Source organism: Lupinus angustifolius, chromosome LG08 (assembly GCF_001865875.1).
Source record: "Lupinus angustifolius cultivar Tanjil chromosome LG08, LupAngTanjil_v1.0, whole genome shotgun sequence".
NCBI classification, from domain to species: Eukaryota; Viridiplantae; Streptophyta; class Magnoliopsida; order Fabales; family Fabaceae; genus Lupinus; species Lupinus angustifolius.
The window spans coordinates 4,837,401-4,850,797 of record NC_032016.1 but is presented as its reverse complement, the minus strand read 5'-3'; the positions used below and the strand labels follow the sequence as shown (position 1 = coordinate 4,850,797).

The 13,397-nt window shown below is 31.5% G+C and overlaps 1 protein-coding gene and 1 non-coding gene across 3 annotated transcripts; both read right to left on the bottom strand.

Moving 5' to 3' along the window:
- On the bottom strand, positions 1,109-1,179 carry TRNAG-GCC. The gene has a single exon. It is a non-coding gene; the product is annotated as a tRNA-Gly (tRNA).
- Positions 6,699-10,681, bottom strand: LOC109354284 (GDP-mannose 3,5-epimerase 2). 2 transcript variants are annotated; one of them, XM_019596670.1, is made up of 7 exons: positions 10,572-10,681; positions 9,576-9,989; positions 9,192-9,285; positions 8,977-9,106; positions 8,709-8,841; positions 7,575-7,782; positions 6,699-7,203 (listed from the first exon to the last, which is right to left on the bottom strand). In XM_019596670.1, exons 2-7 carry the CDS (start codon positions 9,983-9,985, stop codon positions 7,048-7,050), a joined length of 1,131 nt encoding a protein of 376 aa, XP_019452215.1. In that variant the 5' UTR covers positions 9,986-9,989; positions 10,572-10,681; the 3' UTR covers positions 6,699-7,047. The 2 variants fall into 2 exon arrangements, with proteins under 2 accessions (XP_019452215.1, XP_019452214.1); XM_019596669.1 differs by having other exon boundaries at positions 6,930-7,203; positions 9,576-9,986; positions 10,570-10,642.

The window sequence follows — 13,397 nt, the reverse complement described above, 5'->3', positions numbered from 1 at the left end:
AGTATTATTTTCTTTTTGTTGCCTGACTGGGAGTAATTGAGCAAGTGATGTAGTTTTGACAACTATCTTTGTTCCTAATAGAACCAAAAACTTCACTGCCATCATTTTAACTATTACATACTCTGCTAGCATCATTCAAGTTTTTTCCTTGTAGTAATACCTAGTAGAATGTAGTATATGATATGGTTAAATTGATACTAGCTAACTTATACAAAGGTTTTGTGTGCAGTGTTCATTTCATTGTTGAATTTATATATGGGTATGGTATAGAATAAGGAAGAAAATGGATTTTTGTGATTTTGGCAGATAAACATCATCCTAGATGGTGTTGCAACAGGACTAAGTTGTAATCACATGGTTGCTGATTTAACTTGTTTAGCATCATTCTTCACTTCATGGACAGAAACTCAACTTCATTTGTCCATTACACACCCTCCATTATTCACCACAACATCACAACTTAGTGCTCAACCATTTCCCAACACCATAGCAAATCCACCCTCTCACCATGCAACAACGCAAAAGGAAGAACATGGTCACAGTCAATTTCAACTTTCCAAATTCAGTAATCAATAAGCGGCTATGCCAATTCCATAACGAATGCTCCATTGCCATCCCATTGGAACAAGATCGTCTATGGTACTATAGAGATAAGTTCTTTTTTTTTCATTCAGTTTTAAGAGTAGAAGTGTTATCTCACTATAAATAAAAAAGATATCTGTGTCATTAGATTTTGTTTTTCTTTATCTTCCACACCACTTCAGGATTCTAACTCACCCCATTTTACTTTCTTTCCACTATGTTTTGGATGCGTATGGCTCTGTTGAAGCCACCTAATAACCAAGACCAAACTCACTCCCTTTCTGTTTGCACAGACATTAGTAAAAACCCGAATTTTACATGGTTTGAGTTAAAACCAGATAATAAAAAGTCAGATTTTAGTGATCTGGGTCAATTCAGATACAGTTTGGATCAGAAGAAATGGATTTTTTGAACACTCCTAGCATCGCTAGTGTAGTGCATAAACACTTGGAAAAGGTTGAGTCTGAAAGGAAGCAGAGAAGGGAGGAAAGTTTAGAGCATCACAAAAATGACGAACAAGAAAAAATGCACCAGCCGGGAATCGAACCCGGGTCTGTACCGTGGCAGGGTACTATTCTACCACTAGACCACTGGTGCTTTGATTTTAACGTATACGAGTAAATATATATAGTCAATAATACTAATAGTCACTCATTTACACACATTTTGTACTTCTTTTAAGTGTCCTTTAACATGATGAAGCATTTGGATTTGTTCAGGCAGTATAAATGAATCCTATCAAAAACAAACTTTACCAATATCATAGGTCAGTAAATGAAAAAAAAAAATAACATTTTGTTACTTGGTTTTTGTCCTAATCGATTACAAAATAGTATGGATGGGGACATTGAAAATAAGACTTCTCAATTTCTGTAAATAATGCTACATTTAGAAGATATTTTTTTAGAAACAAAAACAGGTTTTGTAGTAGAAATGTATTCTATATTTGTTGCTGAACACATATCTTAAAAAAAGTCTCAAGGAAATAGTTGATTGATAGTTAATTTTCGTCAGTGCTTGTGAAATAAATATTTTGTCTAGTAATTGTGAAACAAATGCAGCTTTCAGAAAGAAAGATTGATTCTTCAATGTACAACTCAGTGGAACTCCACTTACCACATGCTTACTACTGCACTGAAATTCAGAGATCTTTTCCACATTGTAATAATAATTGAATATAGACATGATAGTGGAAATTTTGGACTCAAATTTTGTCTCATTCTCAGTGTTTGTCTTCTAATTTAACAGCATAACATGCGCATAATTAAGAATAAACAAAAGTTATATGAGAGTAACCCATATCCTACCATAGCAATTAGATCTCAGAAGATGTGATTAAATTTAAGCAAGCATGGAAAGAAACAATAAACTCCAAGGTCTATGTTGTGACTTATGAGGGTTTTATGCAAATTGAGATTTTATATCAAGCTGTTATATTAAAAACTTGAAGGACTGAAATAATGTTTACTTTAATATTATATATTGTTTTTCATACTTCACCACTTAAGCATCAACTAACTCAAATTGACCCCACAACCAACTCCCACTTAGGCATGACAGATGAATTTGCATCAAATGAGGTCATTATCTAAAGCTTATTGTGTTCGAATCTTGATTATGTTTAATACTTGTCTACAACCAAAGCTTAATCATGTCCAATATTTTGTAACAATTCATCCTCATTGTTTCAAAAAAAATATTGAAACATACTAATACATTAAAAACCTAAAAATTACTTTTTCTTAAATATTTTTTTATTTATAATTCTTTAATGAGTGTCAATGATACCTTATTAAAAGAAATAAAACTTATGGTATGTGGAATTGTGGAGGGAGCTAATGGCTATTTAGTAATCAATAGCATCGAGTTTAATGATGTATATCACTTGTGGAAAGGAAAAAGTTTTGAAATTGTTGCCTTTGTAGGTTTCTTTGTTTTCCCTTTTAATGTGTGAACCTTATGTTTCACGGATCTATAAGAAATGGTCCCCTAAATACTCATTGTTCCCATACTTTATTTGGTTAATTCCAATTGATACCTACCTTACATAGAACATAGACAATATGAAAAAGTGAGGTAAAGAAAAAGCTAGGGTCAAAGGGTAACAAGATGTTCTCTAATATTGAATGGTCTAGTATTTAATAAAATACTGACATTTGACATAAACAATTTTTTATTTATGTAAATATTAATTATTTTTTAATAAAATAATTTGAAAAATATCAAATTTGGGAAGCTCGTGAGACCATCCCTATCAATAGAGAGTCTAGCTAGAGTGTTAGTGTGTTACATACTTACATATGGGAGCGTGAGCGTGATATTATTAAATTCGTTTGAACAATACAACCACATGCATGCATCTTTCTCCTTGTTTTACTTTTCATCTTCTAATGCTTTTATGGTATACGTATCCTCTATCTCATAAAGTTTTTGTAATATAAAAAAACTCATGTCACCCAATCTTTGGTGAATCAAATTATATCAAGTAATATAAAAATATTTGTTTTTATTTTAGGAAATTTATTTTTATTTAAGTCATTTTTAATTAGGTGGAGAGGAAATTGGACAATGGGAAAAGAATCATCTCCAATAATAAAGAGACAAATTTTTATTTTTGTATTGTATTTAAGAATAAAAGTATCATATCATTATTTTTAAAGAATAAAAATGTCCTATCATTTCATTTTTTAGGTATTTCCCCATCCAAATTAGGACAAGTGACTCTACTTTATAAGTTCCTCCCTAATTCATTTGTGAAGTTACCAAAATTTTCAGTGGAGAATAACCACATTCCATGATTAATGTCCATATTTTTTCAAACATCCCATGATTGAATTGTTAAATGTTTTTTAATATTTTATACCTAAATAAAATTGCAAATATATCTATATAAAAAGGAAGAGAGACAATGATCAATCTTAATGACATGAGACAAAAAAGATGACAATGGAAACAACAAAACTAGCCTAGTGAAAATAAGAGAAATGATGTCTCATTCTCTATTTCGAGCCAATCAAAATATTACTTTTTATTTTTTAAAATTTTATTTATTTATGTGACAATATAACGTTGACCCGAAATAGAGAATGAGACATGTTGGGAGAGATGATCCCCGTCCAAATCAGAGAGGGTACAAATGCAGCCTAATAATAGTACAAAAGAGGGAGACAAAAAACTAAAACTGAACCATATAAGCCTTTGCTAGCTAAACATTTTTAATCTTCACATCACTCTTATCTCTTCCCAACCTTCACTTTGAAAAGAAGAGGAAAAAAGATAAGATGTATACACACATATGTATATATATGGATGGAGATTCTTGCCCTTACAATGGTTGAAGCTGTCAGCATGATCTAAGCTTACCTAATCGGTAAGAATAGATCATGTGACAATTTCATCTGTTGAACTGAAGCATGGAAACACTAATTTGGTTTCTTATCCACCACCTGAATTTCATTCGAGGTATCATTTAACCTAGATAAGGTTTTTTAAATTTTTCCATTGGCTATACTTTTTTCTTAATTATATATACATGTGTATATATATTTGTATGATATCTGAGTGTATACTGTATCTATTTCATTATATTTTTCCTATGAATGTATGCATGTTTTTTTGGATTGCTGGACTAATGTGTTCTTCTCTGTTGGCAAAATCTGGAGGTGAAAGTTAAAAGAAATGGCAAAATATTATGTGGCAAAACTTAGATATCATCTAATGTGGTTAATTTTGATGTGGTTACTTTTGACATTTCATATATAAGCATATTGACTTAATATTATGTGCCATCATATGATTTGTTTTTGGTAGAGTATGAAATAAAACAAGCACAAGGCCCTAGTTTCTTAATTGCTTTTGTATTTGCAAGACTTGTAAAAACTCTGAGGAAGTGAATCTCATCACGACTAACTTGCATATGTAGTAAGTGCTATAAAATAAAGTAGTGAAACTGTTTCTATAGTCTAAAAATAGAAACCAAATTTCAACATGTTAAAGAGGCATTTAAATTATCAATCATTAATTCCATTTATAAAACATCCAACTTATGTTGCTATACAATTCAGATTATGTATATCTAATGTTTTTACATGATTGACCAAAGAATCTAAGTCTGTGACAGATATCATATGTTCCAAACCGTGTCTCATTCTTTGTCATGGGTCAATCAAAATGTTCTATTTTGTTTTGTTTTTTTAAATTAATCATGTGACAATATGTAATTAATGAGTGTAAAAGTATGTTACATCTGCATTGCATTTAACTTGTATTTTATGACATAATTGTGACTTTATGATTGTTTTTAGCTTTTATTTCTCTTTGTTCGGGTTGAGCGGGTGTTTTTGGTTATGTTGTGTAATTGGATGGATAGAAGCCAAAAAGAGTAGCTATTGAGGGCAAGATGATGAAATTCGATGTTGAAGTCATGCGAATACCAATTGAAGGGCCAAAAGAAGTCGCCTTGGAGTCTGGATTGAAGAGAAACAACTTGAAGTGAAAGCGCCACATACACTCATGGACGTGGATGATATATTCTATTCCTATTTTTTTAGAATTGTTTTGTTGGGCTTAACTCAATCTTTTATAATTAAGATAAATAAGGGTTCTCCCTAGGGATTAGAAACACTTTATATTACAATTCTCTACTTTAGAATTTGGTATTCTCGTCTCCATCACAGGTGAGTAATTCCCTTTGTTTCTAGGATTGAGGCTATGTCATTTTATATTCAATAAACATTTGTTATTGCTTCTATTTTATTGAGTGTTGTGGTTTGAATCATAAAACTGAGTTTTATTCGTGTGAGTTATCTGGCCAATAAATTACACCTCTTAGATATATTGGGAAAAGACCGAGAGGTGAACCCAACTATCTGACATTCAGTTATTCAAACTAGAATCATAATTCACGAGAGAAGTATTATGATTCTCAGGGGTTTCTGGAATTCACCTTGGATTGCTACGAAGCGATTGGATAGAAAGATCCAAGTAAATGATTTGATTGATAATCATACCATGAGACTAGGTACGAATTCAATTGAGTACACATGTTGGAGCTCGATAGAAGATGACACATATCAAAAAACAATTCACTCGCACAACTTAAAGTTCATGAAAATGAGCAAATCAATGATTTGCGAGTATAAATGTGGCAACCCTCGTCCTGAGAACTCTTCCTAAATTAGATTTCAATATCTTTTACTATTTTCACAATTATTCTTGTCAATGGTTCAATTTTCACTTTTAATTCATATTTGAGTTAAATATAAATTAATTGTTACAATTAAAGAAATTTTTTAGTCCTCATGAGATCAATATTTTATTACTTGACGACATAATCGTGCATTTGCGATTTACCCTACCAGTAATTTGTTTGAGACAGAGAATGAAATTAAGGACAAATGATAACAGTAATAGATTTGGAAGCACACATGGTATGCCCCCACTGGTCCAAAGCAAAGATCATGGAGACATAGATAAAGGAAATAAGTATATTCTAGATTTTGAAGAAATACTATGAATGTCATTTAAGGAGTCATATAAATGTTCCCTATGTCTTTGTCATTACTCGCATAGCTCTAGTTGAGGTTAACCCTCTCAAATTAACCAAATCAGATGATATCTAAGTCCACAATTAAATATGACAACTTCTAAGGTTCGGATGAAAATTATGTAATTATGTGAATGAATGATAGTGAATCCTATTAAGGCCTAATGTGATTTGTGCCAAGTTTAGTTGTTGGTTAGTGATTGTAAAAACTTCATTAAGTGATTATTTTGTTGAATGTTGAAGCATGTCTTAGATGCTCGGATAAATGGTAAGAAAGTTTACACAAAAATAATATCCATCCATAAAAAAACATTTTGTTGTATAATAATAGAAATTTACTAAATTTAGTACCTTAATTTGCAATATCACCTTCAGAAGCATTAAAAGATATTAAAAGAATTGAACTAAAAAAGCATACAGCATATTCTCTAGGTTGATTCTAACTACCTGCTCAGTTTAAGTTAAGATAACCCAAAGACATTATTGAAAATGTTAGGAAAAGATTAATAAAATGAATTCCTTTGTCAAGCAACATAGCTGCCATTGCAAGAAGACCATCACACAACTTTATACTAAAATAATAAATATATCTTCTATGACTACAGAGGTACCAGAACATTGAAATTCACAAGGAAAAAAAACAAGTACATGCTTATTAATTGATGATACTCAAACCAAATAGTTTAAAACTTTTAGTTTAGTATCATCATCTTAGACAGCTTAAGCGGTGGCTTAAAGAGGAGGAAATATAAAAGTACAATAGGAGCATCATGGCTTCCATTCTACCCATGAATGAACTCCATAAATAACAAACCTTAACAACTAATTAACCATAACCAAAGAACTGTTAGATGGTAATATAAAAGCCAACACTTCACTTGAAACAATTGGCTACCAAAGATATGCATTAACTAACCACTTCATTCTTTGCCGTCAGCCGCTCGAAGTGAGCCTAGTTGAACCGGAGCTTGGGTTTGCACCACTTTGGATGTCCCATACAGTGAAAGATCAATACCCTTATCCTTCTCCTTCTCTAGCTGCTCCTTAATCCAGAAGTATGTGATCCTCAGCCCATCCTACAATATGAAATCGAGATGCTATAAGTAAACACAGAATAATCCTGTATTCTTGTGGATAACCGAAAAATGAAAAAAGTGGGCAACAATTAGGTCAACGACTAAGTTTTTGGTTGAGTGGAAAACTTAAAACACTCCATTGTTCTTTCTTGGATAAGATGAAGGTCCCAAATTAGATAAGAAGTTTTTAAGACACATAACAGAAGGGATAATCCATTTTATACACAACCACATTATTATACTGAACAAGGTGCAACTGACCTATGAGCTATTGACAATTTAATAAAAGAAACCTTAATCTGAACTTTGAAAAAAAATAGAGTGGAAATAGGAAGGTAATTTCACCCAATACTAATATTAATATTTAATACCTTCAGCTTCATAGTTGGAGCCCAGCCAAGTTTCTCTTTTATCAGAGTATTATCCGAGTTACGACCCCGAACACCCTCTGGGCCAGGAATGTGATGAATAGGAATATTCTTGTCTTCAAAGCTAAGAACAATCTCAGCCATCTCATTCATGCTCACCATCTCATCACTTCCAATATTAACTGGCTCACGGAAGTCTGATTTAGTCAATCTAAACACAAATAAAGCACAATGTTAAGTCTTATTATAGAATAAGAACTACCTCAAGAAATAGATGAAAACATGCTATTGTTTGCCTGATAAATACTGTTGTACTTTCCTATCGAACCAAATAAGTCAAACCCAAAATTATGTAAAAGGAAGAAAATGTCTATTGTAACATTTAAAACAACAATGGAGATTGAGATAATATTTTTTCTTTCAAAAAACCCTAATTTTAAATAACCGAGGTTTACGCAGAAATCTGGTAGCAAGACTGAAAACTCCTTAGCATAACTTAAGATGAAAATTTACTCTACTGGCTCCATTTTCATCATTCATAAAAACCACAAACCCCAAAAATTACAATTTCAAACAAGAAGCCATAAAAAGAATGACCCGTTTTTAACCTACAAACTAAAAATTAGTTTTCAACTTAGAAATCTGCCATGTGGCAGATTTGTAGTATTAAACAATAAGGGCAGATCAGCATCAATAATTATTTTGGAACAGTTACGTATTTTTAGGGGCAATTATGTTCGAGTTTTTTGTGTTTTCATTTTGAACGTATTTTGTAATGGTAGACAGGCATTAGGAGTGTATTTGGTAGTTTTCTGGGCAGGGATATTCTCTGTAGGAGTTCTTGGAACTGTGGGACAGCAAGCCATTGATACATTGCATGTGTAATTGGAGACCTTGGTATCTGCCCTCTGGGACAGCAAGTCTATTATTGTATATTGCATATTATGGGCACTGTACGACGTCGTTTTTTAGAGTTTTTAAATGATTAGAAGCACATATCAATTACCAATAAACCTATTATAGGAAGTCAAAGAACGGTTAAAATAAATGCAAACTAAAACACAGTTTAGATGTTAAAACCACCCAGAAAGAACACATAATTAACTGCACAAGCCATGAAATCAGTCAAGACTTTACCTAAGTACGCCTTCAACACACTCGTCAATGAAGGTGAAAGATCGTGTTTGCAATCCATCACCCCACATTTCAAATCTATCAGTGGAAGTGAGTGTCTTTCGACAAAAAGCAGCAGGAGCCTTCTCTCTTCCACCTGTACATTATAAAACAACAGTGACAAACTTATTAAATCCAAAAGGTTGCCAAAACAAAACAAAAAACGTATCTTCTAATTCACTCATTGGGCAAGACAAAGCTCCAAAAATTTGCAATTCAGTTAAGAGCGTACCTTTCCATGTCCCAAAAGGGCCATATATGTTATGGAACCTTCCAATGCGGCACTCAATTCCAAAATCTTTATTATAATGCTTGCATAACTCCTCTGTTGCAAGCTTCTCTAGCCCATATGCATCTTGTGGCTATATACAGTCATAAAACTGAACACATTAATCCCAATATAATATGAAAATTAAGTAACAACAATAATAAAGATCACCAACAAACCTCAGCGGGCCAGGCATCGGCCTCCTTCAAGCTCACATTAGTTTCCAACTGCTTAAATTCAGGATAGATACAAGCACTGGAGGCATAAAAGAACCTGAAAAATAAAAAGTTTTTGGCATGGAAAAGGTATGTCACGACCATATAATTAAAACTGAAGTAACGCTATCACCGCACCACAAGTTGACTATTCACACTTCTTATTCATATACTAATCATCGTTTTAGGTTTTATTTTACCAAATTATTATCATTGCTCAGAGATGAGTATGTAAAGGCAATTCATAGTGCCAATAGCTTCACCCTTAAAACTGATATCAGAATATAGATTTTATACCATATTGGTCCAAAAACATATAAGCTGAAATTATATCTGAGATTGACTAACCTCTTAATGCCGTTAATCCTAGCCGCCTCAATCATATTGAAGCTAATCATTGTGTTGTTGTACATAATAACAGAGTGGTTGGACTGGATAAAACCCATCCCACCCATATCAGCAGCGAGATTGAAAACATGGTCAACCCCCTCAGTAACCTTTAGGCAGTTATCCATGACCCTGAGATCAACGAGATGGAATTCATCACAGAACATGTCCTCAGTCATGTGCTCATTTTTCTTCCAGTCGGAAGCAATAATGTAATGTCCCTCGCTCTTGAGGCGCCGGGCTATGTGTGAGGCAATAAAACCACCAGCCCCAGTTATCGAAATTCTAAGCTTCTCTGAGGGCCAGTAAGGCTCTCTCTCAAGATTCTCATAGGTATATGCACCATAGTCACTTCTTCCATTACTTCCCATTCTGCAAAGCAAATGAATTAGGCAAATAAGCGAAAATGGTTACAAAATTGAGTTCAAAATATGAGCAATGAAAACTACATAAACAATACAATTTTCACTTTGGATGTTTGAAAGAAGATTATAAAAAAAAGTTAATGCAATACATCATTTTAAGGCTTCTAAAAAACTGATAATAACAAAAACCATTAAAAAAATGCAAGACAAACACTAATTAAGGAAAAACCAGTGTGAGAAACACGGCGAGGGTTGGGGAGAATAACAAACATGTAACAAAATATGGAAACATATGAAAATGATTAACACACTATAGTAGGGGCAAAAAAAACTTTTTTATTAAAAAAAATAGAATTTAATGAAGAAAAAACGACCCATTATTCTACCTGCGTGGAAAGGGGTGAAAATTGAAGTGGAATTCATTTGTGCAGATAATTGAGTAGAAATAAGGATAGAAAAAGTGCTTATAAAATGAAGCATATTGGGTGTGAAAAAAGTAATGGTGAAAAGATAAAAACTAAGAAAAAATGTATAGATGTATAGTGAGAGTATAAAGTTTAAACCCTAAAGTGAGGAATTGAGGAAGATACCTTGAGTGGAGAGAGATTGGTTATGAGAAAAGTTTGAGATAATGTGTTAAGAGAAGAGATTCGTGAGAATGAGATGAGAGTTGGATGGCCACTCATTTTATTATATTTCTTCACATTAATAAAATAAATATTTGTGATTATAATTGGCACAAAATGATTTTCACTTTTGTATTACTAAACATATTATCCTGGGACAAGAGATGTGTCCCCAAAATCATTTCAATATGATAAATATATTTTTTTGTTTCTTTTTTAACTTATCATTCTTTAGACTTGGAAAATTAATTTCCTTCTGAATATTATATAGGTTAATTGTCTGTTTGTGAGTTGGTTTTTAAATGTGTTTTTTGTTTGTTTTTAACTCATTATTCTTTAGACCCAAAAATTAAACAACTTCGGAATATTAGATATGTTAATGTTTATTTGCAAGTTGATTTTTGGAGGATAAAAATGAAAAGTTAAGATTTGAGAGTTATGTTATAAATGTATTTCATGACTCTCAAACCTTTTTATTTTCTCTCTCACCCTCCAAAAAGCAATTTGCAAAAAGACCTTAGAGTTGGAACATTAATCTTTAGTGTTGTGAAATAACTTTGCTCCATGGTTAAATACTTGTAATAATAATTAAGTTTTTTCACCATGATATATTGTGTAAGCTATTTGATTTATAATGCACTTAAATATGGTTTTCATTACCAATGGGTGTTGGTTTAAGTGGTACATATTTGATTTCCCTTAAGCAAGAATTTGGGTTTGAATCTTGTGGATGGATACATGTGGGAAACCAAAAAAAAATATGGTTTTCATTCCAAGACTTTGCGGTCATTTTAATTTTAGACAATTCACTATTTTAAGTATTTAGTTCATCTATCTTAAGTCAAACTTGTTTTTGGTCAATGACATTAAAGTTGGATGAAAAACATTGGTGTGGCCAAATGAAGTAATTACCATAGGGAACTAACCACCACCAATGAACCACACACTTCTCTTGGTCCACCCATCACTACAAGCACAACTTGTTTTGTTTTTCGTATAGTCATGTGCTTTACAATCTCAAAGTGTTATTCTCATTTTGTTTTCAGCGCTGTTTCTACATTGTTGATGCTATTGTAATTGATTTGAGTGTGTTTCCCGTCTAAGTGTAAGTAACAATAGTAGTGGTGATTAATGAGAATTAGGGTTTTAGAAGAAGGTCGATTGATTAAGAGAATTAGTGAGTAACAATATTACTTTCTTTACTGTATATGAATTTTGATTTTAGTTCCATCAAAGTATAGTTTTTTTTAAATTTTATTTTGGGAGGATCCACTTAACAAAAACATACCTTACTTCTTAACCATTCATCATCTGAAAATCTAATAATTTTATTAGTTAGCCAATTTAAGTTGGAATAAGCGGGGAAATTAAATTACCATTTTAATGAGAAACCATTAAAATCCATTTAAATGAATTACTATGCTAAATCTATATAGGAAAAATAATATTTTCAGTTTTTCTATACAAACTTGCTCTTTTTCGAATCATTAACCATTGTCAATATTTTAATTTACTAATAGCAAATGAGAGATGCTATAATTATTCGTTGCGATTTATTTTCTATTTAAAACTATCACCAAACATACCTTAAAGCAATACATAAATATCATGTCAAGTTCATAGTCATCTTATTCAATTAAAGATTATGATATTACTAACTTAATAATTTAAAAATATTTGTCACCATTTTAGTCAATCAAAATTAAATTTTCCGATTAGATTTGTTTTTCCGTTAAAATACTTATTTGTCAACAAACATCACATCATTGTCAAAAATCATATCTCAAACACACACAACTCGTTCACATTTTTACACCTACATTCCAATCGCCCCTCAAACACCCATTTACATTGATTTTAGTTTATCATTATTAAATTATGAGTTATTACATCATTCATCCTTCATTTATATTATTTTATTACTTTTTTGAAGAGTCAATGATAATTAAATATGAATAGTAAATAATATAATAACACTGTATTAAACTCATACCTTATTAATGCATACATTTTTTTTCTTCTCTTAGATAAATTATTTGAAGAGTTCTAGAGTATAGTATTTGGACTTCTAATAAACCATAAAAAAGATCAAAATGGAAGAAAACATGTACATATAAGATGGTTATATTTGGAGGGTTTAAAAAAAGCAAAATACTAAGAGCAAAGGTAAAGCCGTGCTTTATGTATTGAGTTGGCATTCTCTTTAATCAGTTTGGTAATCCTGTTAGCTCTTCTAATAATTAATACCTATGATCGGTCCAATATGGAGCCAAATTTTATATCTCAAACTTTCTATTACTTTATATATTTCTTGTTTTTTATTGGTCATAAAAATAAAATATAAATTAAATATATATTAATTTTACATTTTCTAACTTATGATAATAAAATAATACATATAATAGTATAAAGTTTAGGACAAAATATTTGCTCTTTTTTCATATCCCACCAAACTAACAAAAGGAAAGTAATATTCTGAAACTCCTATTTCTCTTAGTCGTAGGTTATGGCCTATTCTTCTTGAATACATCATAAATTAATTAATGTAACTTAATTTTGGTAGAGAGTATAATACCTCAACCTAGTTGGGGCACCTCTATATTTTTGTTAAGGTGGTTGATTCAAGCAGATTTAGAGCTAAGTACTTGTTATTAGTGGCATCCTAGTTGTCCTCATCACTCCAATCTAGATTAGTTTGTGCTCTTATGGTGTCTACTAATGGTTTATACCCAACAAATAAAATAAAGAAAAAAACACTTCAATTTTAACTAGATCGAGTCATTGAAATGAGA